Source organism: Zea mays, chromosome 2 (assembly GCF_902167145.1).
Source record: "Zea mays cultivar B73 chromosome 2, Zm-B73-REFERENCE-NAM-5.0, whole genome shotgun sequence".
Lineage (NCBI taxonomy): Eukaryota > Viridiplantae > Streptophyta > Magnoliopsida > Poales > Poaceae > Zea > Zea mays.
Window position 1 is genome coordinate 31891173 of NC_050097.1, and position 25374 is coordinate 31916546.

The 25374-nt window shown below is 41.9% G+C and overlaps 1 protein-coding gene and 1 pseudogene across 2 annotated transcripts; one reads left to right on the forward strand and one right to left on the reverse strand.

Annotated features, from left to right (window-relative positions):
• Window positions 1-2109: 2109 nt before the first annotated feature.
• Window positions 2110-17422, reverse strand: LOC109944144 (uncharacterized; annotated as a pseudogene).
• Window positions 17423-18518: 1096 nt separating this feature from the next.
• Window positions 18519-20246, forward strand: LOC100272297 (uncharacterized). 2 transcript variants are annotated; one of them, XM_023301457.1, is made up of 4 exons: window positions 18519-18789; window positions 18913-19521; window positions 19621-19671; window positions 19767-20246. In XM_023301457.1, exons 1-4 carry the CDS (start codon window positions 18608-18610, stop codon window positions 19906-19908), a joined length of 984 nt encoding a protein of 327 aa, XP_023157225.1. In that variant the 5' UTR covers window positions 18519-18607; the 3' UTR covers window positions 19909-20246. The 2 variants fall into 2 exon arrangements, with proteins under 2 accessions (XP_023157225.1, NP_001337662.1); NM_001350733.1 differs by having other exon boundaries at window positions 18577-18784; window positions 19767-20176.
• Window positions 20247-25374: the final 5128 nt, after the last annotated feature.

Genomic DNA, 25374 nt, shown 5'->3' on the forward strand with positions numbered 1-25374 from the left:
AGGTTCATCATCATCTATATGAATATAGACAAAAAATTTAAGTGCTAAAACGAATTCTATTATGGGACAGAGAGGTAGTTCACAAAAAACAAACACCCACTTAGTTATAGTTCGATTCGAATGTTTGAGTCCGATTTTGGCTCTGATAGGCATGGCTCGATTTTGGAGTACATTTGGAGTTGTTGTTGCTCGAGTCAGTGGCAAACCTATAAGATATGCCAGGTGAGCCATGACATATCCTACAGAACCTAGCCCATGTATACATATAGGCCTATTTATAGCCTAATCAACCAGTAGAATACTAAATTATACATGGGTTAGAATGAATAGTATAAAAATTATTATGGCATACCTTTGACCAAATTTCCAGGTCCGCTACCGGCTCGAATAGCACAATGTTTGGATATTGGGCTGAAAGGTTGATCGCAATTCAAAAACAACAAGCACACAGACAAGTGCCGAAGTGCGAGTGGTGTCAATGGGGAATTTTCCATCGGGTTTGGAGACCTCATACCCATCCCCATAAATCTATACTTATCCCCATATCCATATCCGTACCCATTATGGGTATAAGATTCATTCCATATCCATCTCTATTTGGGTACCGGGTCCCCAGTGGGTCTCCATCCCTACAAGAAAAGCATTATCACATTGTATTTTATACAACATTAATAGCCACACAACACCAACAACAATATATCTGACATGTAACAAGAAAAACTATGTGTAACCATACAAAACAGCAAAACAAAGTGACATATGGACTGGTGGGCGGGGACGACTGGTGGCTGGACGTTTAGGTTGGGTGGATGGGTACAAAGGGATGGGAATAGAGATGTTAATGGGGACTTGATACCCGCTAACCCGTTGGAAATTCCCCTATTAGGGTTAGGGTATGAGACAAAAATTGTCCCCATGGGTATAAATATGGGACAGAATCCTCACCCATTATGTAAGCGGGCATGGGTTTGAGAAACAATCATCCGAACTTGATTACCCATTGGTAATATTTATCCAAGAAAAATAAGTGTGCAACCTAATAGGCAATAATCGCAACAACTAGCATTACCTCTCCCAACCCTTTTAAGTACCCATCCACCCAACCTAAGCGGCCATCCACCAGCCACCCCCGCCCACCGGTCCATATGTCACTTTGTTTTGTTGTTTTGTGTGGTTAAACATTGTTTTTTTGTTACATGTCAGATTTATTGATGATATATTGTTGTTGGGTGTTATGTGGCTATTAATGTCGTATAAAATACAATGTGATAATGCTTTTTTGTATGGGGTTGAGATCCATTAGGGACCCGATACCTGAATGGGGATGAATATGTGATGAATCTTATACCCATAATGGATATGGGTATGGATATAGAGATTAATATATATTCATGGGGATGAGTATGAGGTCTCCAAACCTGTTGGAAAATTCTCCATTGACACCTAGTTGAGAGAGGTAGTGCTAGTTGTTGCGATTATTGCTTATTAGGCTGCATACCTATTTTATTGGGTAAATATTATCCATAAGTAATCAGTTACCGATGATTCCTTACCAAACTCATACTCTCTTACCTAGTGGGTGGAGATTTTGTTCCATATTTATACATATGGATATTTTTTGTTCTATACTTTAACCCTAAGGGCTAGTTTGGCAGCGAAGAGAAAAAATTCCCTTGGAAACCAACCTAGGAGGGGATTTTAGATGCCACTTTATTTCCTGGAGAGAATTTCCCCTCCTGGGTGTATTTTCCTGGCATTGTTTGGGAAGTAAGGGGCTAAATACCCCTCTTGAGCAAAAAATACATCAAAAATTTAGAAAAAAATCAAACAAAAATAAGGAATATTTAGAAAACTCATAAACAATAAAACATCACTAAAAATCCAGAAATATGAAGCATGTATCAATACCACAATGCTCGCTTAATATCATCATCACATAATATCATCTAATATTCAATGAAGCTAATCCATCCATCATCACATCACATAATATCATCATCTCCATCCACGCGTATAGATAGACAATATAATATAAAAATGGAGTATTAGGAAGTTTGGCAGTAGAATAAGACATCTAAAACATGAACGTCACATGTCAACTTAATGTGTTTTAGTTTCATGCCAGCTTCCTTCTCCATGTCCGCTTCATGTGTTGCTTCCACTTAACACACTGCAACTAACACCAATTGACACACATTTTAGTTTATATGGTTACACAATTATATAGTTCAATGCTAGTAGCATAGCATAGTAGTGTGGTTAAACAATATATAACAGTAGGAGTTAGTAGCTGAAATGAATCAATTTAGTATATACATAATGAACATTATCTTAGAAAGACTAGATGTGAAGTAAATGTGAAATACAAAAGCATATTATATATATATACACGATTGCAAATTCTTGTAATACAGTGAATACCTATAAGCCCATCTCTTCATTGCCACATTCATCTCACATCACATGATAGTAGTGAGCGCTCTACAAGAACTGTGGAGAAAAATAATCAGCAATAATCATATAAACAAACTTCAATTGCATAGAAACTAAGAATTAGACCTTACCTAATTTTCCTCTTCAACCAAAGTAATCTAGCATTGTGGTTTTTTGACTTCATAAACACCTCTCTATTTATCGCAAATTCAAAGACCTCTATTGCATATGATCTATCCTCATCAGTGAACCCATCAATTTATATCCAACTTGTCTAGACACTTTTCCATAAACACTTCTTCAATACCTTCGAGCGTTTTGGATGTGGCACTCCTCTTAAAATCCACAAAACTTTCAATGGCTGCTCCAATTTAGCTTTGCTTGCGCTTTCTCCCATTTCCACCTACATGTCTTGATTGAGCTTCATTTGATATTTCTTGCCATTCCATGGAGAATGGGTTTGTGTGGGGGTGCAAGGGAGAGTGGCTTTGTTCAGAGGTACTCCTATTCGAATGAGCAGTAGCAGAAGCGAAAGCTATAGCAAGAGGGCCACTAGGAGGGGCAGTAAGAGGACGAACAGGAATGAAAGAAGGTGGTGGCATTTGCTGAGTGGATGTGAAATTCAAATCTCCTATAGCCACACTACCTAAAAAGAGAGAAGATGACTAAAAATACCTTCTGATAAGTAGTAAAAAGATAGAAGTTATGAGTAAAAATACCTTCGTGTAGGGCTTCCAAAGAGTAGTACAATGGAAATGGCTTCTTTTGGTACTTTGCTACCTTTGGGTGAGCCTATATGTGCAAGATGATTATGCTCGCTTCATTTGGGAATTCTTTTTGCAGGAAAAATCTCAAACCCAAGAGACCTTAAAGGGATTCTTGAGACGAGCTCAAAATGAGTTCGGCTTAAGGATCAAAAAGATAAGAAGCGATAATGGGACGGAGTTCAAGAACTCTCAAATTGAAGGCTTCCTTGAGGAGGAGGGCATCAAGCATGAGTTCTCTTCTCCCTACACACCTCAGCAAAATGGTGTAGTGGAGAGGAAGAATAGAACTCTATTGGACATGGTAAGGACCATGCTTGATGAGTATAAGACTTCGGACCGGTTTTGGGCTAAGGCGATTAACACCGCCTGCTACTCCATCAACCGGCTCTACCTTTACCGAATCCTCAAGAAGACATCATATGAACTCCTCACCGGTAAAAAGCCCAATGTCTCATATTTTAGAGTCTTTGGTAGCAAATGTTTTATTCTTGTTAAAAGAGGTAGAAAATCCAAATTTGCTCCTAAGGCTGTAGTAGGTTTTTTACTAGGATATGATTCAAACACAAGGGCATATAGAGTCTTTAACAAGTCCACTGGACTAGTTAAAGTTTCCTGTGACATTGTGTTTGATGAGACTAACGGCTCCCAAGTGGAGCAAGTTGATCTTGATGAATTAGATGATGAAGAGGCTCCATGCGTCGCACTAAGGAACATGTCTATTGGGGATGTGTGTCCTAAAGAATCCGAAGAGCCTCCATAAGCACAAGATCAACCTTCATCTTCCATACAAGCATCTCCACCAACCCAAGATGAGGAACAGGCTCAAGGTGATGAAGAAGAAGATCAAGAAGATGAGCCACCTCAAGAAGAGGGCAATGATCAAGGAGGAGATGATGAAGACAATGACAAGGAAGGTGAGCAAGAAATTCAGGATCAAAGACTGCCACACCCAAGAGTCCACCAGTCAATTCAAAGAGATCACCCCGTGAACTCTATTCTTGGTGATATCTATAAGGGGTAACTACTCGATCTTGAGTCGCACATTTCTGTGAGCATTACTCTTTTATGTCCTCTATTGAGCCATACAGGGTGGAGGATGCATTAAGAGACTCGGATTAGGTGTTGGCAATGCAAGAGGAGCTCAACAACTTCACGAGGAATGAGGTATGGCATTTGGTTCCACGTCCTAATCAAAATGTTGTAGGAACCAAGTGGGTATTCCGCAACAAGCAAGATGAGCATGGTGTGGTGACAAGGAACAAAGCCCGACTTGTGGCTAAGGGATATTCACAAGTCGAAGGTTTGGATTTCGGTGAAACCTATGCACCCGTAGCTAGGCTTGAGTCAATTCGTATATTACTTGCATATGCTACTTACCATGGCTTTAAGCTTTATCAAATGGACGTGAAAAGTGCCTTCCTCAATGGACCAATCAAGGAAGAGGTCTATGTTGAGCAACCTCCCAGCTTTGAGGATAGTGAGTATTCTAACCATGTGTATAAACTCTCAAAGGCGCTTTATGGGCTCAAGCAAGCCCCAAGAGCATGGTATGAATGCCTGCAAGATTTTCTTATCAATAATGGCTTCAAAGTCAGAAAAGCTGATCCTACACTCTTTACTAAAACTATTACAAATGATTTGTTTGTAAGACAAATTTATGTTGATGATATTATATTTGAGTCTACTAACAAATCTACTTGTGAAGAGTTTAGTAAGATCATGGTTCAAAAATTCGAGATGTCTATGATGGGGGAGTTGAGATATTTCTTAGGATTCCAAATCAAGCAACTCCAAGAGGGCACCTTCATCAGCCAAACGAAGTATATTCAAGACATTCTTAACAAGTTCGGAATGAAGTATGCCAAGCCCATCAAGATACCCATGGGAACTAATGGGCATCTCGACCTCGACACGGGAGGTAAATTCGTAGATCAAAAGGTATATCGGTCGATGATAGGATCTTTACTCTATTTATGTGCATCTCGACCGGATATTATGCTTTCTGTATGCATGTGTGCAAGGTTCCAAGCTGATCCTAAGGAAGTTCACCTTAGGGCCATGAAAAGAATTATGAGATATTTAGTTTACACTCCTAAGTTTGGGCTTTGGTACCCCAGAGGATCAACCTTTGATTTGATAGGATATTCCGATGCTGATTGGGCAGGGTGTAAAATTGATAGGAAGAGTACATCAGGGACTTGTCAGTTTCTGGGGAGATCCCTGGTGTCTTGGGCTTCCAAGAAACAAAATTCAGTAGCCCTATCAACCGCCGAAGCCGAGTATATTGCCGCAGGCCATTGTTGTGCGCAATTACTTTGGATGAGGCAAACCCTCAGGGACTATGGCTACAAATTGAGCAAAGTCTCTCTCCTATGTGACAATGAGAGTGCTATCTGCATTGCGGAGAATCCCGTTGAACACAGCCGCACTAAGCACTGAGCACATAGACATTCGGCATCACTTTTTGAGGGATCACCAACAAAAGGGGGGATATCGAGATAGCCTATATCAACACCAAAGATCAATTAGCCGATATCTTCACCAAGCCACTAGATGAGAAAACCTTTACCAAACTTAGGAATGAGCTAAATATTCTTGATTCTCGGAATTTTGATCGAAACATTGCACACATTGCTCATTTATATACCTTTGATCATATCTCTTTCATTTGCTACAACTAATGTGATTTCAAGTGTATATTTATGCTAAGTCGTAGATTGAAAGGGAAATGGAGTACTCGACGAGGACAAGGCTTCCACTCCACTCTACCGGTATCACTCACCCTTCGTCGTTAATTCACCACACTTCACATTGGCATAATCTTTTCACTCGTATTTACTTGTACCAATGGAGGAGAAAGTTAAAAAGGGCTCCCACAGGACTCCGTTTTTGGCGATTAATACCAAGGGGGGGGGGGGAATATTAAGCCCAAAGCAAAAGGACCGCACCACCACCAATTTCAATTTTTTTGAAATAAAGTTTTCAATCGCTATCTACATTTCAAATTGATATATGGTTTCAAAGATTTTTCAATTGGTATCTAAATCTTTTTCATATGGGTAAAACCCTCTTGAACACTAAGAGGAGAAGTTGATTAAGGGGGAGTTTTGTTTAAGTCAAAGGAAAAGCATTTGAAACAGGGGGAGAAAATTTCAAATCTTGAAAATGCTTCTCGAAATTTTATTCATGTACCTTTGACTATTTGCAAAAAGACTTTAAAAAGAATTTGCAAAAACAAAACAAGTGGTGCAAATGAGTTCCAAAATGTTAAAGGAAAGAAAGCAATCCACGCATATCTAGTGAAAGTATAAATTGGTTTAATTCCAAGCAACCTTTGCACTTGCCTTATGCAAACTAGTTCAATTCTGCACTTATATGTTTGCTTTGGTTTGTGTTGGCATCAATCACCAAAAAGGGGGAGATTGAAAGGGAAATAGGGTTTAACCTTTTCCTGAATTTAATTTTGGTGGTTGAATGCCCAACACAAATAATTGGACTAACTAGTTTGCTCTAGATTATATGTTCTACGGGTGCCAAAGGTTCAACACAAACCAATAAAAAGAACAAGTTAGGGTTCAAAAGAAAGGAGCAAAAGAAACCGAAGGCTGCCCTGGTCTGGCGCACCTGACTGTCCGGTGTGCCACCGGACAGTGTCCGGTGCACCAGGGACCGTACAGTCTAAACTCCTTAGCTTCGGGTTTCTCCAGGCGCTCTCCGCTATAATTCACCGGACTGTCCGGTGCACCAAGCGGAGCAATGGCTAACAGCGCAACGGTCGTCTGCAAAAGCATGAACAGTGCGCACAGAAGTCAGAGCAGGCGTCAGAGGCGCACCGAACACTGAACAGTAGCTGTCCGGTGCGGCACCAGACTGTTCGGTGCCCCAAGATGTTAGAGCTCCAACGGTCGAAACCGTCAGAACCCTAACGGTTGGGTGACGTGGCTGACGCACCAGACAGTGTCCGGTGGCACACTGAAAGGGAAATAGGGTCAAACCTTTACTTATTTAATTTTGGTGGTTAAATTGCCCAACACAAATAATTGGACTAACTAGTTTGTTCAAGATTATATATTCTACAGGTGCCAAAGGTTCAACGCAAACCAATCAAAAGATCAAGTTAGGTCTCAAAAGAAAGGAGCAAAAAGGAAACCGAAGGCTGCCCTGGTCTGGCGTACCAGACTGTCCGGTCTGGCGTACCAGGGTGCTTCAGCTCGAACTCTTCACCTTCGGGTTTCCCAGGCGCAGCTCCGCTATAATTCACCGGACAGTGTCCGGTGCACACCGGACTGTCCGGTGCACCAGCGGAGCAACGACTATCTGCGCGCAACGGTCGACTCTGCAAAGTGAACAGTGGAATTCAGATGTCAGAGCAGACGGTCAGAGGGGCACCAGACTATCCGGTGTCGCACCGGACTGTCCGGTGCCGCATGAGGACAAAGCCTCCAACGGTCGACCGGCTCCGAGCCCTAACGGGAAGATGACGTGGCGGCGCACCGGACTGTCCGGTGCGCCCTTCGCCAACAGACTTTATCAACGGCTAGTTTTTGGATGGTGGCTATAAATACCACCCCAACCGGCCACTTCAATAAGAGGGAGCCCAAGCAACATTCCAATTCATCTAGTTGACATACTCAAGCCCTCCCAATCACATACATTCATTGATACATCCTACACAAGATTTAGGCCACTACAACCAACACAAGTGTCACAAAAGAGAGAGCAAGCAAGAGAGAGCTTCTCATTTGAGTTTAGCCCTAGTGCCTTATGAGATTCATTAAAAGAAAGTGTGCGCTACATCTTTGTGTTCATTTGTGTGTGGAGTTTTGACTCCCATCGAACTTCCTCCAAAGTTTTGGAGGCTTGTAAAAGCTAGCAAGAGACACCAAAGAGTGTGGTGGTCCTTGCGGGGTCGAGAGTGATCCTTGAGAAGAAGAAGGGCTCGTCGATCCTTGTGTGATCGGTGGAGAGAGGGAAAGGGTTGAAAAAGACCCGTCCTTAGTGGACTCCTCAACGGGGACTAGGCCTTCGAGGGCCGAACCTCGGTAAAACAAATCACCCATGTCATTTGTGTTTTATTGCTTGTGATTTGTTTTGCTTTCCCTTACTCTAAGTTTTCTTGTGCTATTATTTGCTAATATCATTTGGTGTTGTTTCAAGTTAAATTCTCATTTAGTGAAGCAATACTTCGCAAGAAACAACCTGACTTATTGCTCTTCTCATCTAAGCCCTCTTGCTTTATTCTCATAGACTTGTTAGTAGTATTGATTTATCACTTCCGTATTATTTAAAAGCAATACTCTCTACAAGCAAGAACTTAGTTTTTATACTCCGATATTTGTATATCTTGTTCTAACCACTAATCGAGGGATCTAGTTGGGGGATAAAGTTTTAATTTTCAGGTTCCGCCTATTTACCCCCCTTTAGACGACTTTCAATTGGTATCAGAGCTAGGCACTTCATCTTGAGTCTAACAACTCGAAGTGATGGCTCGTAGAAGATCCCAAAAGAACAAGAAGACCCAGGAGAACAAGGAGGTAACTCTTGAGATACTACTTTCCGATTGTTCTAATTATGATTCATGGTCTACTAGAGTGATAAATGCTTTTAGAGCGGTAGATCCACAATTAGAACAAATTTTAGACAAGAGTATTATTCCTCCTAGTTATGATAGGAAAAATGCTTCCGAGGAAGATCAAAGATGTATACGCTTAAACTACCTAGCTTATGACATCTTAAGTAATTCTCTTAGCAAAGAAGATTATCATGCCTTCATAATGAATTATGATGAATCTATTCGTGATACGCATGATATTTGGACTAGAATTAAAAGCAAATTTGATAAGTCCAAACATGTTAGTTCATTTTGTGCTTCTATTTCCTTTGGTCTTTGTGATACTAACCCTTGCAAGGAAGAAGAAGAAAATGAACGATGGAGACCAAACGATGAATCCACCTCTCCAAAAGGTTTGTCTTCCCATTTAGATTCCCACATATGTTGTGTGGCTAATGAAAATGATAGCGGAAGGACAAATGAGGATGAGGAGGAAGAAAGAAGCTTCTTGCATCTCTACGCTCGCCTAAGCGAAGAAGATAAGGCGGTTATGCTCAAACTTCTAGAAAGAGCGAGAGAGCAAAGCGAAGCTCGTCAAAGGCTAGAAGATGTTCTCTCCATAAAAATGCTACACTTTGACGAGTTGACTAAAGAACATGAGGAGCTAAAGTGCTCTCATGTTGATTTGGTCCAAAGGTATGAAACTATTTCAATTGAGCAAGATAACGCTTTACATTGTATCGCTCAATTAGTAAATAGGAATACCTTGCTTAAGGACCAAGTAGAAAAGCTAAAAGTTGAAAATCTAGCTTTTCAAGAAAAATATGATATGCTTCTATGTTCTTATGAAAATCTTATGGATGATCATATCATATTAAATATTGCTCATGAGGTTGTGATAGAAAACTTAAAATTCCAACAACCTCACTCATGCACATGTATTCAAATTGAAACTACATTATCATGTGCTAATGCTTGTTGTCCGTCGACAAGCAAATCTCCCTTTGAGCTAAAATTTGCAGGAACAAATGATGATACATATCAAAAGCTCAAAGAAGAAAATGAGAGGCTAAAAATAAGCTTGACACAACAAAAAGGGAAGTGCATTGCTCAACCTTCTCAAGATAACCGTAATCACATGGTGAAGAAGCTTGAGACAGGAACAACTGTGGCATGCATTACATCTCTTGAAGAAAATGTCAAGGACTTGAGGATTGCCAAGAGGAAGAAACGAAAAATGAAATTCAATACCTCCTCCAAAAGCCTTAACCACGCCTCCACAAAAGGTAACATCCAAGGTAATGATCAAGCCACACTTCACATTAAGAGGTGTAGTGAATGCTTTGAAAAGGGGCACTTGATTAGGTCATGCCCCTACATTAAAAAAGGCTTGATTATTAATAAGGATGATAGACTTTGTTTTAAATGCTCCAAGAAGGGACACTTACTTAGATCTTGTCCCCATTTAAAACAAAAGAGCATAGGGTTAGAAAGGAAAGTTTTTACTAACCATGTAGCAAGCAACAAACAAGGAAAGAAGAAAGCTTCAAAACTTGAAAAACACCTATGCTACACATGCCGAAAGAAGGGACATCAATGCAAGGATTGTCCCATTGGTAACAATCCCACTCCTAGCTTGTCAATTAATTCTCATGACACTAGGCAACCCAAAATTACAACTTGTGCTAGAAAGGTAATAAGTTTACCTAATGTTAACACAAAGGACGTTTGGGTTCTTAGATCTTTGTTGACTAACCTTGATGGACCCATCAAGCGATGGGTACCAAAACATGCTTGACAACCTTGCAGGAGAAGGAGATGATATGAAGCTTTGGGGTGCTTGAGAGAGTTAATTCAATTCTTATTAACTCAAGCTATCAATCTTCAATGATCTACATATTCAATATTGACCCAAGGTTATTTCAAATTATTATATCTACAATTCATATCATCTCGGGGAAGATATTGATGTTGTAGGAAATCAAGAATTACTCTGTGCGGAAAAATCAAGATCTACAACATGGAGGAAAGCCAAAGGATGGTAACACTTATGTTTTAAGTGCACATATGTTTAAAATTATGATTTCTCAAGTGTCTTGTGTAGTCACATAGAAAAATGAAGCACTTCAAATATCTTTGAATAATGTCATCATTCTTTGAAGAATTTCCTCTCATATGGTAGATTGCATATTCATCATTTCTATTCTATGGCAATCTACATGCTTTAATTTGTTGCAAGTATCTCATGGCATGTTTTTACACTTATTATCTTGTTATTGCCATGATTCTAGATGTAGAGAGATATTCCAAGTTCCTAAAAGAATAGGGTGTCATGTAAGGAATCCAAATCCCTACGACACCTACAAAAGGAAGATTCTCTCTATAACTAGAATAGTGAGATTAATGCTTTTATCTAAATAACCCATGCAGTCTCACTAGTAGAGAATATGTTTCTCTTTGGAGATGCGTAATTTAACATAAAAAGAAAAGTCAATCTAATGATTTATGTTGTTTTGCTTCTTGCTTATATTGGATATGATTCTTCTTCATTCATCGCTCTCCATGTTGTGAATTAGATTTATTTCCATAATCCTAAAGAACTTACTATGCTTGTTTCATAAGTTAAAACTAAGCATACTTCAAGAAATGATCTAGTTCATATTATAAAGTTTCCATGCTTTAGTAATCCACTTTTCATTCCTTATCAAAAATGATTACAAAGAGGGAAACTAGTGCTTGTGTTGCTACTAACATTTCTCTTGAGTTCAATTATGAAAATCTACAAGAGAGAAAGTGCACAAGCCTCATGGGTTGATCTTCACCCAAAGCAAGAAAGGTAAAAGCAAAGGTATGGGAACTCATCTTCTTAATTAAGTTTAGTTCCCATCTCAATGGGTATTTAATCTAAATTATCATATTCTACCCTTGTGAGGAATAGATTCTTTATTGGACCTAAATTAACTAAGTGTGCATTCAATATCAATTTCATAAATGTGTTTGTCCATTAGAATCTAATTCCATTCTCATATTGATACGCTCCTAAGTCATGATAATAAATTCAATATGAAGAAGTAAAATTCCTATGATTGATCAACAATTGTCTAAAAGGTGCATATCCCACGTTTCTAATAATGTGCACTAATATTAAGGATTTTACTTCATGTCTATGTAACTAGTGGATGATGAATTGTTTATATTTCTTATCTAAAAGAAATCATCATCTATCATATACTCCCTTGTGCTACTAACATCTCTCTTGAGTAATTTCAATAAGTTTGAAAAGAAAAAGAGACAACTACCAAGGAAGGACACTCAAGTGAAAAAGGAAGACATCAAGAGCAACAACACCTACTCGGATCAATGGTGTGGTTGTAAGTATTCTAAATCCTTCTTCATTATGAGAAATGCAAGGCGTAAGTTGTTTATTGCAAATTTTATGAGCCTTGATCAAGATGTTTATTGCTTCTCCCTATTTGTCTTTAAAGTTAATGCATCCATTCAACTCATTCAAATACTTGATGCATGTCTTTAGGGGGAGCCTCTGTCTATATCTTGATTACGATGAGACTATCACTTTATCTTAGTTATTTCATATAGTCTCTTGCATAAGAATAAGTTTCTCATGATGTATGCTACTATTCTTCAAGTCTTTTTTTTTCACTCTAAAGTAGCATATTTGCTGGATTCTCCTACTCTAAGCTTGATTGATAATCTGATGCGTATGTTGTTCTTTTGATCACATCTGTTATTTGTTTGATCATTGAATGACTTCAATTAAAAATCATGTTTCTTAGTGCCGTATATACTCTCAATCAATATATCTCTTGATATGCACTAAGTTAAGAGGAGAATTCATGATATACAATTTGTGATCCGTTTGATATATGCTGACAATGACTTAGAAAAGGATCACTAGTTGTAAAACTCTCTCTTGTGCAAAATATTTCCATATATTGTCATTGAGTATAGGTCTTAAGCATCTAAGACTAAGGACAAAGCACAATGAAGAGAGCGTCCCTATGTGAAGGTACAAAACGGTAAAACTACTTCCCTTTATTTACACATGTACCTAAATCTTCCTTTTCTATACATTCTTTGTATGTCTTGTATAAAAGAAAGAGAAAGCATGTCCATGCATTATCCCTGCTTCATACCTAGTTTAACCTCTTAAAATTTCACTCCTGCATGAATGCATCTTTGCTTAAACTAGATGAAGTAATTTTATTGTCAAAGAGCTTAAAGCTTAACCTTGTAACGAGGATAAGCTGCCTTTGTCCCAAAGGTGGATGGTCCTTAAGCCTCTTTGAAATCCTTAAGGGAAAATGCTTAAGACATTTATAACATGCTTTCATAAGTGCATAAACTGTCATGAGCATCACCCTTATACTATGACACAAATGCACTTCACATTCTCTATGATATAGAATTGTTCTCAGTAACCTAAATTATGTGCAACTGGCATTTAAGGCCAAAATATGTTTTCATCTCAATGCATGTATTTAGGGGGAGCAATCTATGTTATATAGAACTATGATCATGCTTTATTTGATATATCCTTTGATCATATCTCTTTTATGTCTATGACTAATGTGTTGTCAAGTGTATTCTCATGCTTAGTCATAGAATTGAAAGGGAAATGGAATATTCGGCAAAGACGACGCTTCCACTCAACTCTTTCGGTATTATCCACTCTTTGCCGGTATTCTACATAGTTCTCCACTTTGGTATAATCTTCACTCATATCTCTATTTCAATTGTTTTCCAAAGAGGGAGAGAAAGAAAAGGGCTTATATTTCACTCAAGTATCCGTTTTTGGCGATTCATGCCAAAGGGGGAGAAAGTATTAGCCCAAAGCAAAAGGACCGCACCACCACCCAAATTTTAAAAACTAATGATTTTCAATTGGTAAATTTCAATTTGGTATCTTATTGTGTTTAAAAGGGGGAGCAAGTAGTATTTTCAAAATTGATATCTTAAAACCCTCTTGAACACTAAGAGGAGAATTTATTTGAGGGGGAGTTTTGTTTGGTCAAAGGAAAAGCATTTGAAACAAGAGTACAAAATTTCAAATCTTGAAAATGCTTCGCAAAATCTTATTCATTTATCTTTGACTATTTGCAAAAGGACTTTGAAAAGGATTTACAAAAAGAATTTGCAAAAACAAAACATGTGGTGCAAGCGTGGTCCAAAAATTTTAAAAATAAAGAATCAGTCCATGCATATCTTATGAAATATAGATTGGTTTAATTCCAAGCAACCTTTGCACATATATTATGCAAACTAGTTCAATTATGCACTGATATATTTGCTTTGGTTTGTGTTGACATCAATCACCAAAAAGGGGGAGATTGAAAGGGAAATATGGTCAAACCTTTTCCTATTTAATTTTGGTGGTTAAATTGCCCAACACAAATAATTGGACTAACTAGTTTGTTCAAGATTATATATTCTACAGGTGCCAAAGGTTCAACGCAAACCAATCAAAAGATCAAGTTAGGTCTCAAAAGAAAGGAGCAAAAAGGAAACCGAAAGCTGCCCTGGTCTGGCGCACCGGACTGTCTGGTGTGCCACCGGACAGTGTCCGGTGCACTAGGGTGCTTCAGCTCGAACTCTTCACCTTCGGGTTTCCCAGGCGCAGCTCCGCTATAATTCACCGGATAGTGTCCGGTGCACACCGGACTGTCCGATGCACCAGCGGAGCAACGACTATCTGCGCGCAATGGTCGACTCTGCAAAGTGAACAGTGGAATTCAGATGTCAGAGCAGACGGTCAGAGGGGCACCGGACTGTCCGGTGTCGCACCAGACTGTCCGGTGCCGCACGAGGACAAAGCCTCCAACGGTCGACCAGCTCCGAGCCCTAACAGGAAGATGACGTGGCGGCGCACCGGACACTGTCCGGTGCGCCCTTCGCCAGCAGACTTTATCAACGACTAGTTTTTGGATGGTGGCTATAAATACCACCCCAACCGGCCACTTCAATAAGGGGGAGCCCAAGCAACATTCCAAGTCATCTAGTTGACATACTCAAGCCCTCCCAACCACATACATTCATTGATACATCCTATACACAAGATTTAGGCCACTACAACCAACACAAGTGCCACAAAAGAGAGAGCAAGCAAGAGAGAGCTTCTCATTTGAGTTTAGCCCTAGTCCCTTATGAGATTCATTAAGAGAAAGTGTGCGCTACATCTTTGTGTTCATTTGTGCGTGGAGTTTTGACTCCCATCGAACTTCCTCCAAAGTTTTGGAGGCTTGTAAAAGCTAGCAAGAGACACCAAAGAGTGTGGTGGTCCTTGCGGGATCGAGAGTGATCCTTGAGAAGAAGAAGAGCTCGCCGATCCTTGTGTGATCGGTGGAGAGAGGGAAAGGGTTGAAAAAGACCCGTCCTTAGTGGACTCCTCAACGGGGACTAGGTCTTCGAGGGCCGAACCTCGGTAAAACAAATCACCCGTGTCATTTGTGTTTTATTGCTTGTGATTTGTTTTGCTTTCCCTTACTCTAAGTTTTCTTGTGCTATTATTTGCTAATATCATTTGGTGTTGTTTCAAGTTAAATTCTCATTTAGTGAAGCAATACTTCGCAAGAAACAACCTGACTTATTGCTCTTCTCATCTAAGCCCTCTTGCTTTATTCTCATAGACTTGTTAGTAGTATTGATTTATCAATTCCGTATTATTTAAAAGCAATACTCTCTACAAGCAAGAACTTAGTTTTTATACTCTGATATTTGTATATCTTGTTCTAACTACTAATCGAGGGATCTAGTTGGGGGATAAAGTTTTAATTTTCAGGTTCCGCCTATTCACCCCCCCTCTAGGAGACTTTCACGCACCGGACTATCCGGTGCGCCCATCGACAGACAGTCTCCCCAACGGTTGAATTGGTGGTTGGGGCTATAAATACCCCCAACCACCACCACTCCAAGCATCCAAGTTTTTCAGACATCTCATTCAATACAAGAGCTAGTGCAATCAATACAAGACACAATTCAATAGAATCAAAGCCTCTCCAAGTCCCAAATCCACTCCAAACAAATAGTGACTAGAGAGAGTGTTTTGCTCGTGTTCTTTGAGCTCTTGTTCTTGGATCGCTTTCTTCTTCCTCATTCTTGTTCTCAAGACACTTGTAATCAAAGCAAGAGACACCAAGTTGTGGTGGTCCTTGTAGGGGTCTAAGTAACCCGTTTGATTAAGGAGAAAGCTCACTCGGTCTAGGTGACCGTTTGAAAGAGACCTGGTCTTTGTGACCACCTCAACGGGGAGTAGGTTTGCAAGAACCGAACCTGGGTAAAACAAATCACCGTGTCATCCGCTTCATTTGCCTTTGATTTGTTTTTCACCCTCTCTCTCGGACTCGGATTTTATTCTAATGCTAACCCCGGCTTGTAGTTGTGCTTAAAGTTTGTAAATTTCAGATTCCGCCTATTCACCACCCTCTAGGCGACTTTCACTTTTGAAGCATTTGGTTACTGGAATTGTGGGAGATCATATACATGAACATCCCAAGCTGCTCTTCGACTTTAACTCCTCGTGTGTCACGTAACAAACCCTCTCTTCTAAGGAAATCTAATGTGGCTCTAAATATTTCTGGCTCCATTCGAAACTCGGACTTGCACCAACTCTCATGCCCTTCAAGAATCTCCTTAACCTTCTGGGCACCAGAGAGAGAGGAGGTATGGATAGACCTTTTCTCTTCAGAGAGGAATGGAAGTATAGCAGGGAGAAGAATAAAGAAAAACTCCTCATCGTCTTCTTCTTCCTCCAACAAAAACTGTCTAGCTAGCTCTTCCCAAGAACCCATATCTGAAGATTATTTGAACATGAGTCACATGACACTATGCAAGTTTCAGTACACCAATGACAACACATAAGCAGCACATAAGAATCTTTTAATAACCACAACAAAAAATAAGAAGACACTTATTTGCGACGAAAAACAAAAAGATCTTCGAACGAAGAACCACACAAACATTGTTTTTTCTTAGATTTATAGTTTTAGTTAATGCCTCTTTGTTATTAAAATCAAAATTACAGATTATATTTATATAATTTAGAACGAACCAAAGCTACAATTATCACTTGAAAATATAGAATTATCAAAATCAAAAGTATTAGCATCAGCACAAAACAAACAAATCAAATGAAGCTATTCCACAGTTCTATATGCTCAGTGACAGCAACAACAACAAAGATAGCCTAGGACACTTTCCCACTGGTTTGCAATCAAAGAACATGAGAAATAATCAATTAATTCCAAGAGTGAAGGAACAATTGGTTACCTTAGGTAGCTTATCTATTCAAGGATGATAATTCAGTTATACTGGACCAACAACCTGTCACATAACATTGAAGGATTACTGGTGGTTCTATTAGCCACTACAAACTTAATTTACCACGCTATTCCAATGAAGACCAGAAACACATATATACATATACGGCCGGAAGGTACATGAAGACCATTCAAATCTAGGATCATTCGATCACACAATGGGTACAAATGAAAGGATTACACAGTCGTCTCCTAGGAAAAAATACAAGGGAGAAAAATAAAGCTGGCCAGATTATAATCCATATAGAACATGTGGAAAATGTATATCCTATCTATCCTATGTCCCAGCTCACACAATCAAATTCAGAGTATCAAACCATAGAATTATCCGCGCCCATTTCAGCTTTCACAGCGAAGCATAAAGAATCAACAAAATAAATTCAGATTGTATACGTACAAGAATAAAGCATAGTTAAGGAGGAAAACAAGAAATAACCAATCTAACTTATCTGTGCCGCCTCACTGCTAGTACTAAACCCATTGATCTTGGCATGTGACTTTTTATTACAAAATATCTCTAGATTAATTTTACTGTGGATTGTACGTATTAACTCGGCCACAACACTGCTATTAAAAATTCCTGGATTGTAGCAGGAATTTATAATAATCTTGGCATGTGACGCTAGTAGAGAGAAGCATACTTAATATCCTTGGATTGGAGGCAGATCTTGGAGGAGGCTGATTATAATACCTCACTGCTAGTACCGAGCGGAACTTGGAAGAGAGCAGAGGAGATGACAGAGCATGTGTGAGTAGAGGAAGAACGCAGGGAGAACGTAGATGAGAGCACAAACCCTAGACCACGTCGTCGGTGGAGGAGGGAGCAGTCGTGACCGCGTCGAGGACTAGGGACGACTACAGCGGCGTTGTGGACAGCAACGGAGTGGACGGAGGCAGCAGAGGAAGTCCGCCTCGCGTCACCGCGCTGGCGACGCTCACGCCGCCTCCCCCTCGTATGCGGGGAAAGTTGTCTGGCCTCGCTGCTGGTGGAAAGCCGTCCCAGGTATTTTGGTCGGGTCGAGGGAGAACTGGCCCGACAGATTGGCTTCCAAATAGACCGGAAAATTTTCCTGGGCACTATTTCCACACGGGCTTCGCTCCTCCGGAAAAGGCCGAGTTCCCCTCTAGAAATCCAACTGCCAAACTAGTCCTAATAGGAGAATTCCCTACAGGTTAGGCCGGGATATCAGGTTTCCATTGACATGTCTATGTACACTTGGTGGATCGTAAGGTCAAGACTCGTCCTCGCTGTTTCCATTGCCGCCACAAACCAAGGAGCGGTTAGAAGACGTTCAGGCATGTTTGGTTCGTTACCTCAATTGCCACACTTTGCCTAACTTTTGTGCTTAAGGTTAGTTCTACAATTTAGACGACTAACCTTAGGCAAAGTGTGGCACAGTTAGCCACGAACCAAACATGCCTGAAATCCTCCCAAGCCCCACCATCCTTTTGGGAGACACGGACCAGAGCTCTAGTCTGCACTCCGCAGGCAGGCAAGCACGCAAAGCTGCCGGCGTCCTGAGATGGCGGCGACCCTTCCCGTTCCCTACGCCCTACGGCTACGCGCCCCTCTTCCCATGTCGCGGCGAATTCCCCGTAAGCCATCATTCTCCTGTAACAGGGCATGCCGCGCCGGCGTCCGCTGCTCCGCCGCAAACAAGCCCTCCCCTCCTCCCCCGACCACTCCGGATAGCAGCGAGGTAAGGTAGCCACCGCCACCAGCTTGTTTCTGCTCATCAGCGCGTAGCAAACCATGGCTAGCTCTTGAGTCCTTATCATCCGGGTGAACCGGCACCGGCCTGCTCATGCGTGCATGTCGTCGCCGCAGCTCCATTGCGAAGATACGGAGTGAGGTCCTCTCCCCGTTCCGGTCGGTGCGGATGTTCTTCTACCTCGCGTTCATGGCCAGCGGCACGCTGGGGGGCCTCATCGCGCTCACGCGGCTCCTCCCGGCGCTGTCCGGGTCCGACCCCGCGAGCGCGGCCAGCACGCTCAAGGGCCTGGGCATCGACGTCGCGGCCGTCTCGCTCTTCGCCTTCCTCTACTCGCGCGAGAGCAAGGCCAAGGACGCCCAGGTGGCCAGGCTCGCGCGGGAGGAGCGCCTGTCCAGGCTCAGGCTCCGGCTCCGCGCCGGCGCCGCCGAGGGCGCGGGTAGCAGCAGGCCGTTCACGCTCGGCGAGCTGCGGGGCACTACGCGGCTCGTCATCGTGGCGGGGCCCGCCGAGTTCGTCGCCGAGTCGTTCCGCAGGAGCCAGCCGTTCCTGCGGGAGCTCGCGGAGAGGGCCGTGCTGGCGGTGCCCTTCGCCACGGACGGCAGCACGCCCGAGCTGCGGCTGGACGATGGGGGCGACGACGAGGACGGCGTCGACGACGACGTTGCCAGGAGGAGCAAGAGGCTGTGGCAGCTCACTCCGGTGTTCACGACCGAATGGGCGCAGTACGAAACTAACAAGCACAACCTTGTGACGCCTTTGTCAATCCATAACTTAATTTGATTACTCTCCAGTTGATCGCCACTTTCGTGCATCTGATGCAGATGGTTAGACGACCAGAAGAAGCTGGCCGGCGTGCCATCTGATTCCCCCGTGTAAGCACCTCGAAACTTGCCTGGTTTCCCAACGTCGTTGTTCTCAAGATTTCTTATGATCTTTACCATCCGATGTCGTCGACGCTGCGTTGCAGGTACCTCTCCCTCCGAATGGACGGGCGCGTCCGCGGCAGCGGCGTGGGGTACCCGCCGTGGCAAGCGTTCGTGGCGCAGCTACCGCCGGTGAAAGGGATGTGGTCGGGTCTTCTTGACGGGATGGACGGCAGGGTGCTCTAGGCCAACAACGTGATAATTGATAAGGACCCCCATTTTTGCCGTGCCTAGTTTAGCTAGATGTAACCGGTGCTTATAAGGATGTTTTACTTGCTTGTCCATAAGCAGAGTTGAAATTGAGAAATTAAGCACTACTTGTATAGTAATTACAGTACCACAATAGCACGTGGACGTAAAACCAAAGACATCATGTGTATTGGCAATCTTCCTGTATGCTACACGCCTATACCCGCTGTAAATTCGCTACCCACCTAAGAGCTTGTTTGGTTTGTAGTCCACGGTGTCTACACACTAAACATGACCAGAGATCGGACCAGGATCAGTGGCACTTGTGTTTCGTCGACCGAACTTTTTGTATTTTAACTCTTCTTTTGAAAAATATTCAAGTTTAGATCCTTAAATAACTTAATCTCATTCTCGGCGCCACACTGCCTCTCTCGCCAGCGGAGTACGCACTTCGGCGTCAAGATTTGTGGCGTCGAGCCGTGTTACTTCGGCGACACAGTCTGTGGCACCGAGCAAAGGGTCCAAAAATATGATTAAGTCATTCAAGAGTCTAAATGTGAATATTTTTCAAACGAAGAGCTAAAGTACAAAAAAAAATTCGGTTTCGTCGAAGTCAGTTCAGCGTATCAACTTTGACTAACTGTAATAGATACAGAGAGCATATCCTAGCAAATAAACACACAAAAAAAGACCATCAAAGGTCCCAAAAATATTTTCACAAAATATTTTTTAGCTGAAGCTTTTTATATAGACTTTCTAACATTAAGAGCTCGCTTAGGGTTTAGGGTAAGCTCGTTAATTTGTAAGGGCTTCGGCTCTTGCTTTTCTATGAAAAAAGCTAGAATTTTGCCAAACATTTTTTTAAACAAAATGACAGTTTACCGTGAAAAGCACAAAAAAAAACCATCCGAGTCATTTTTTACTACAGCGAAGAAGTCGAGAACTAGTTCAGTGGATCTGCATTGCTGTAGGTGCTAGAGAGCAACCAACACCTTCCACTCTTGGCAGGTCTAGCATCTCAGAAGCGACAACAAGCTTATATAGGGCCTGTTTGGTTCAGCTTTTTTCTGACCAGCTTTTCTGAAAATCTGGCTGTGGGGAGAATCTGGCTGTGTGGAGAATCTGAGTATCATTACGATTACGTGTGGAGGAAGATAAAGTTGTTCATAGGGCTTAGGATCTAAAAAATGACGGATTTCTACTATTACAATGACTCAACCGATTATGTGTTTATATTGATTTTGGATGATTTTTGCCCCAACTAATTTTATAGAAGCTTGCTGAAAAGCTGAGCGTTTGGCAGTCCGCAGCAGCTTTTGGTGGCCAGAAACTGCCAGAAGCCGAAACAAACAGGCCCTATGTAGGACAGGTAAAATCTCGGTCATATTTTTCTGCGATCCAGTATATCAGGTGCCACTATGTGGCGCCCATAAAATGTTAGCATTTACTAATTTGGGAACCCAATTTTTCTAAGGAATTTTTATTTTCATAATAAGAGCTAGTTTGGGAACTCTATTTTTTCCAATAGATTCTTATTTTTTTCAAGGGAAAATGAACTAATTGTTTTTGAAAAAAATAAAAATCAAATGAAAAAAATAAGATTCACAAACTAGCCTTAAAAAACAGTTCATTTTTTGCTTGAAAAAATAGAAATTCCTTAATAAAATAGAGTTCCTAAACTAGCTTTCACAGAGATCCTTTTCTGCCCGCAGACGGATGATCTTTTGGGCGCCTTCATGCCCACAGATCCAAGGAAGGTATGCAGGATGCTACGGTATTATACATCTTGGTTCCTGGCAAGAGCATTGCCTGCCAGCTGGAAACCCTTCTCATAAATCAGCTTTCTTCGAAGGGCTTCAAGCTCATCAAGGCAGACGGGAAGCACAGGAACTTCGATATATCTCAAATCTTTAGGGAGAGGCAATCGCTACCCAGGACTTGTTTGGTTTCGATATATCTCAAAGCTCTGGGAGCGGGAATCGCTACCCAGCTAAAAGCTTGTTTGGTTTGGAAGGGTTTGAAAAGGATTAGAGTAGATTAAATTTCTAGTTAAAATTGAATAGGAGAGGATTTAATCCTCTCAATCCCTGTGTAACCGAACAAGGTCAAACTAATCAGCTGAAGATCTAATTTAGTTAGTCTTGACGCTAGTGAGTCTCATTTTTGCATCCTTCACCTCTTTTACGTTTGGCTACTAAACAAGAGGCAGGAGCTAACCGACAGCATTTTTGTGAGATGAATTGATAGTGGTGCTAGCCTTGTGCATAGCAGGGGGCATCATTCCCATGCAAATGATTAGTGATGCAATGACATTTGCTGTGCAACGGACCCAGTTGTTCCGTTTGTTCAATCAATGGTTTCGCGTCCCCAGTGACGTGATAGCCTCCTGATCACTTCACGTACGTACTAGCAGATGGGCGCTCCTTTCTAGGTCAAATCAAAACACTGGCGTGGATTAGATTCCAGGGCATGCATGCTTTGGGAGCTCTTCGAAAACGAGGACGGGTGCTCCCTACATGTTTTCAGAGCCACTAGGAATATTTTATGAGAAAAGCTGCATCTTTTTAGCTTAAATATAATGTCCTGTGCTCATGATTCTCAATTCGCATCATTAGATTCCATGGAGCGAGACAGAACTATCATAAATCCCTGTGGCATGAACGAGATATATATCCCTGTGACATGGGCCGGAGCCGTACGCACTAATAATCTTTGTATGGAACCGTGTGTGCCGGGCATCGTTGCCCCAGTCACCCCTGTTACATGATGGGCTCGTCGTCCATGCCTCGGCTGGGTCACGGCGACCGTAACGCTTCAACTAACTCTCGCAGCCTCCGGGAGGCACGGCCGGAGCGCTACTCGTCACCGCTCAATTAGGGCTGGTTCGTTTTACAGTTAATCTATATGAATTATATGATATTGAATTGGTTTAAATCTACAACAAGTTAAAATTCATCCTAATATATGATAATATATTTCAATCAACGTGAAATTGGGATAACCCAATAAGGTCTTAAGAATGGTTTCAGTGGATCAATGTGGATCAATGTAAAATGGAAGACACGGTACTATAAATAATAGTGTTTGACACAGTTTGTAGAATATAGTTTAAATAGTGGATAAGATAGGGGATAGCCGAGCAAGTTCGGCGTCCTGGGGAAGGGGTTTCCCAATTTTCTATATTTTCATATTTAGAATTTTGGAGGAACTAATCCATATTTGAGTCTGGAGGTCAGCGTCATGGTCGATAGGTTATAAGACTGTCTCCAGCAACGTCCTCTAAATTTCATTCTCTAAAGGAATATTCTCTGTCATTTACAGCACACTCTAAAAGATTGCGTCCTCTATATTTTCAATGTCTCCAGCAATGTCCTCTAAATTTCGTCCTCTATATATATTTCTTTTCCCAACCAGAAAAACAAAATAAAATCCAACATATTTTTTCCTTCATTAATTGTGTCGTGATTGGTTGGGAAGTCGCGCTGTACATTGACGGGACGCAGCACATACGAAAACTTTATCCTATAGTATGGCAGGAAGCAACCAGCGAGCCAATCAACGATCAAGCGTGGGCACAGGAGAGGATAGAGAAAGCGCCACATTTGGCGGATGAACGATAGACTCTATATTTTACAGGAGGTTGTAGGGACGTTGCTGGGGAGAAAAAAGTAAAGCAAGGTCCGCTAAATTAAAGGTACCGGACGGTTTACCGTCCCTTGCTGGAGGTAGTCTATCCAACAACGTCCTCTATATCTCTTATTTACAGTCTCCTCTAAAAGACTTTATTCTCTATATATCATCTCTCCAACAACATCCTCTAAATCACGTCCTCTATACGCAAATACATATATTAGAGACATTTTTTATTTTTTATTTTTTGTACATACGTATTTGTCATACTCTTAAATGTATTGTACATATTTTAGTTTTGCTAAACCGGTTATTTAAAGTATTCAAATGGATAGAGGACCGTTTAGAGAAACTCTATATATTGAGAATCCAGCAGTGTCCTCTAAATTTAGAGGACCGTTTAGAGGACGTTGCTGGAGAGCGTAGATGGCCGTTTGGTCCTCTATATTTAGAGTAGGAAGCTTTAGGGGCTCTTGTTGGAGCCCGCCCAAGCCTTGGTGTTAAGGTTGATGAAGACATATCTAGTGCACATAAAAGCATGGTGTACATATTAACTTATCATGATCCATCTTGGACGTACCAGGCCACGCCGTCAGGCGCTATACCTCAGCTAGCTGTTCAGAAGTACGTACTCGGAAGATGTCTAATCTGTAAAGAAGGTAAAAAGAAGAAGAAAAAAAAAAGAAATGAGAAGTCAGAACGACGACACAGTAGCAACTCCCTCCCAATCGTCTGTGTCCGTGTGACGGTATGTACAGGTCGCCAATAGATACCCGTACGTGCTATAGTGTTTTTTACGAACACGGTCTCTCGGGCAGTGGGGCACGCACGTCACATGCATGCGATTTGGCCGGATGCTAGCTATCGTCAACGTTTGTTCTCAGAGTTCACACCGGTAGACCTGTTGTACGTAATTATTATTATTTTCAGTACGTGTGCTGGACAAGATAACGAGGAAACGTCTACTCGGTTTGGCACGTTTTGCCTCGGAAGCTGGGCACGTACTGACAGACCGTAGGCTAGCAGATCACTTCTAGCTACTAGCTAGGCAGGAATATAATATCGGTCTCCCCGTACCGTAGATTGAAAGAGGATCACACAGGTCCACGACGGCGGATCGGAGGAGGCTGAATAACTGCTCGCTGGCACACTGTAGCCGTTAGCCGCCGCCATCCTGCCCCGCCCGGTTCAACTGTTCAAGCTGAACTAGCTGGAGAGGGCATGTGAGCGGTGCAGCGAGCGCGTCCTCTCGCCAGCTCACAACCACAACCGAGCAGGAAGGAGAGGGAGCGGATCCTCCAGCACCGCGCTGTTCCATCGTCCACGTACCGCAAGCTCCGGGCCACAGGCAGGTCCCTCCAGTAGTCCAGTCCAGCGTCGTCTCGTTCTCGTCGATCAGCCGGCCGCTGCGTACCGGTTACTCCACCCACCGTGTCTCGGTCTCGGTTCCCTACTGTCCGCTGACCTGATCAGTCAGTGCATGTCGGCCGTACGTAGCCCACGAAGCCGAGCGCGTACTACGAAGTCTACTGAATCATTTCTACCAATGCAAGACCAAGAATGAGGTACGAAGTCATTCAGTTCCTTTTCGTCAAAAGGCAAACGTAGACTCAAGACTTATTATCAAGCCTCCTTTGACGAAGACTCTTTGGCATGCATAAGTCAAAGCGAAGAGCCCACCAGATGAAGAAACAAAGAGAAGCCGATTCATTCACAATGCAAGGTACCAACCGCCTTCGTCCATGAAGACTGACCATCCACAAGAACTACAGTATATCGCAAGGTAGGAAACAAATGACTGATGAACCGCACCTGCATGCATAGCTGAACGGT

What these genes read in the sequence shown, in the direction of transcription:
- LOC100272297 (XM_023301457.1), top strand. Translation starts at nt 18,608, where the DNA reads ATGGCGGCGACCCTTCCCGTTCCCTACGCCCTACGGCTACGCGCCCCT. An exon ending in CCGGATAGCAGCGAGGTAAG is followed by an intron (nt 18,790 to 18,912) that starts GTAGCCACCGCC and finishes TCGTCGCCGCAG; the next exon opens with CTCCATTGCGAAGATACGGA. An exon ending in TTCACGACCGAATGGGCGCA is followed by an intron (nt 19,522 to 19,620) that starts GTACGAAACTAA and finishes CATCTGATGCAG; the next exon opens with ATGGTTAGACGACCAGAAGA.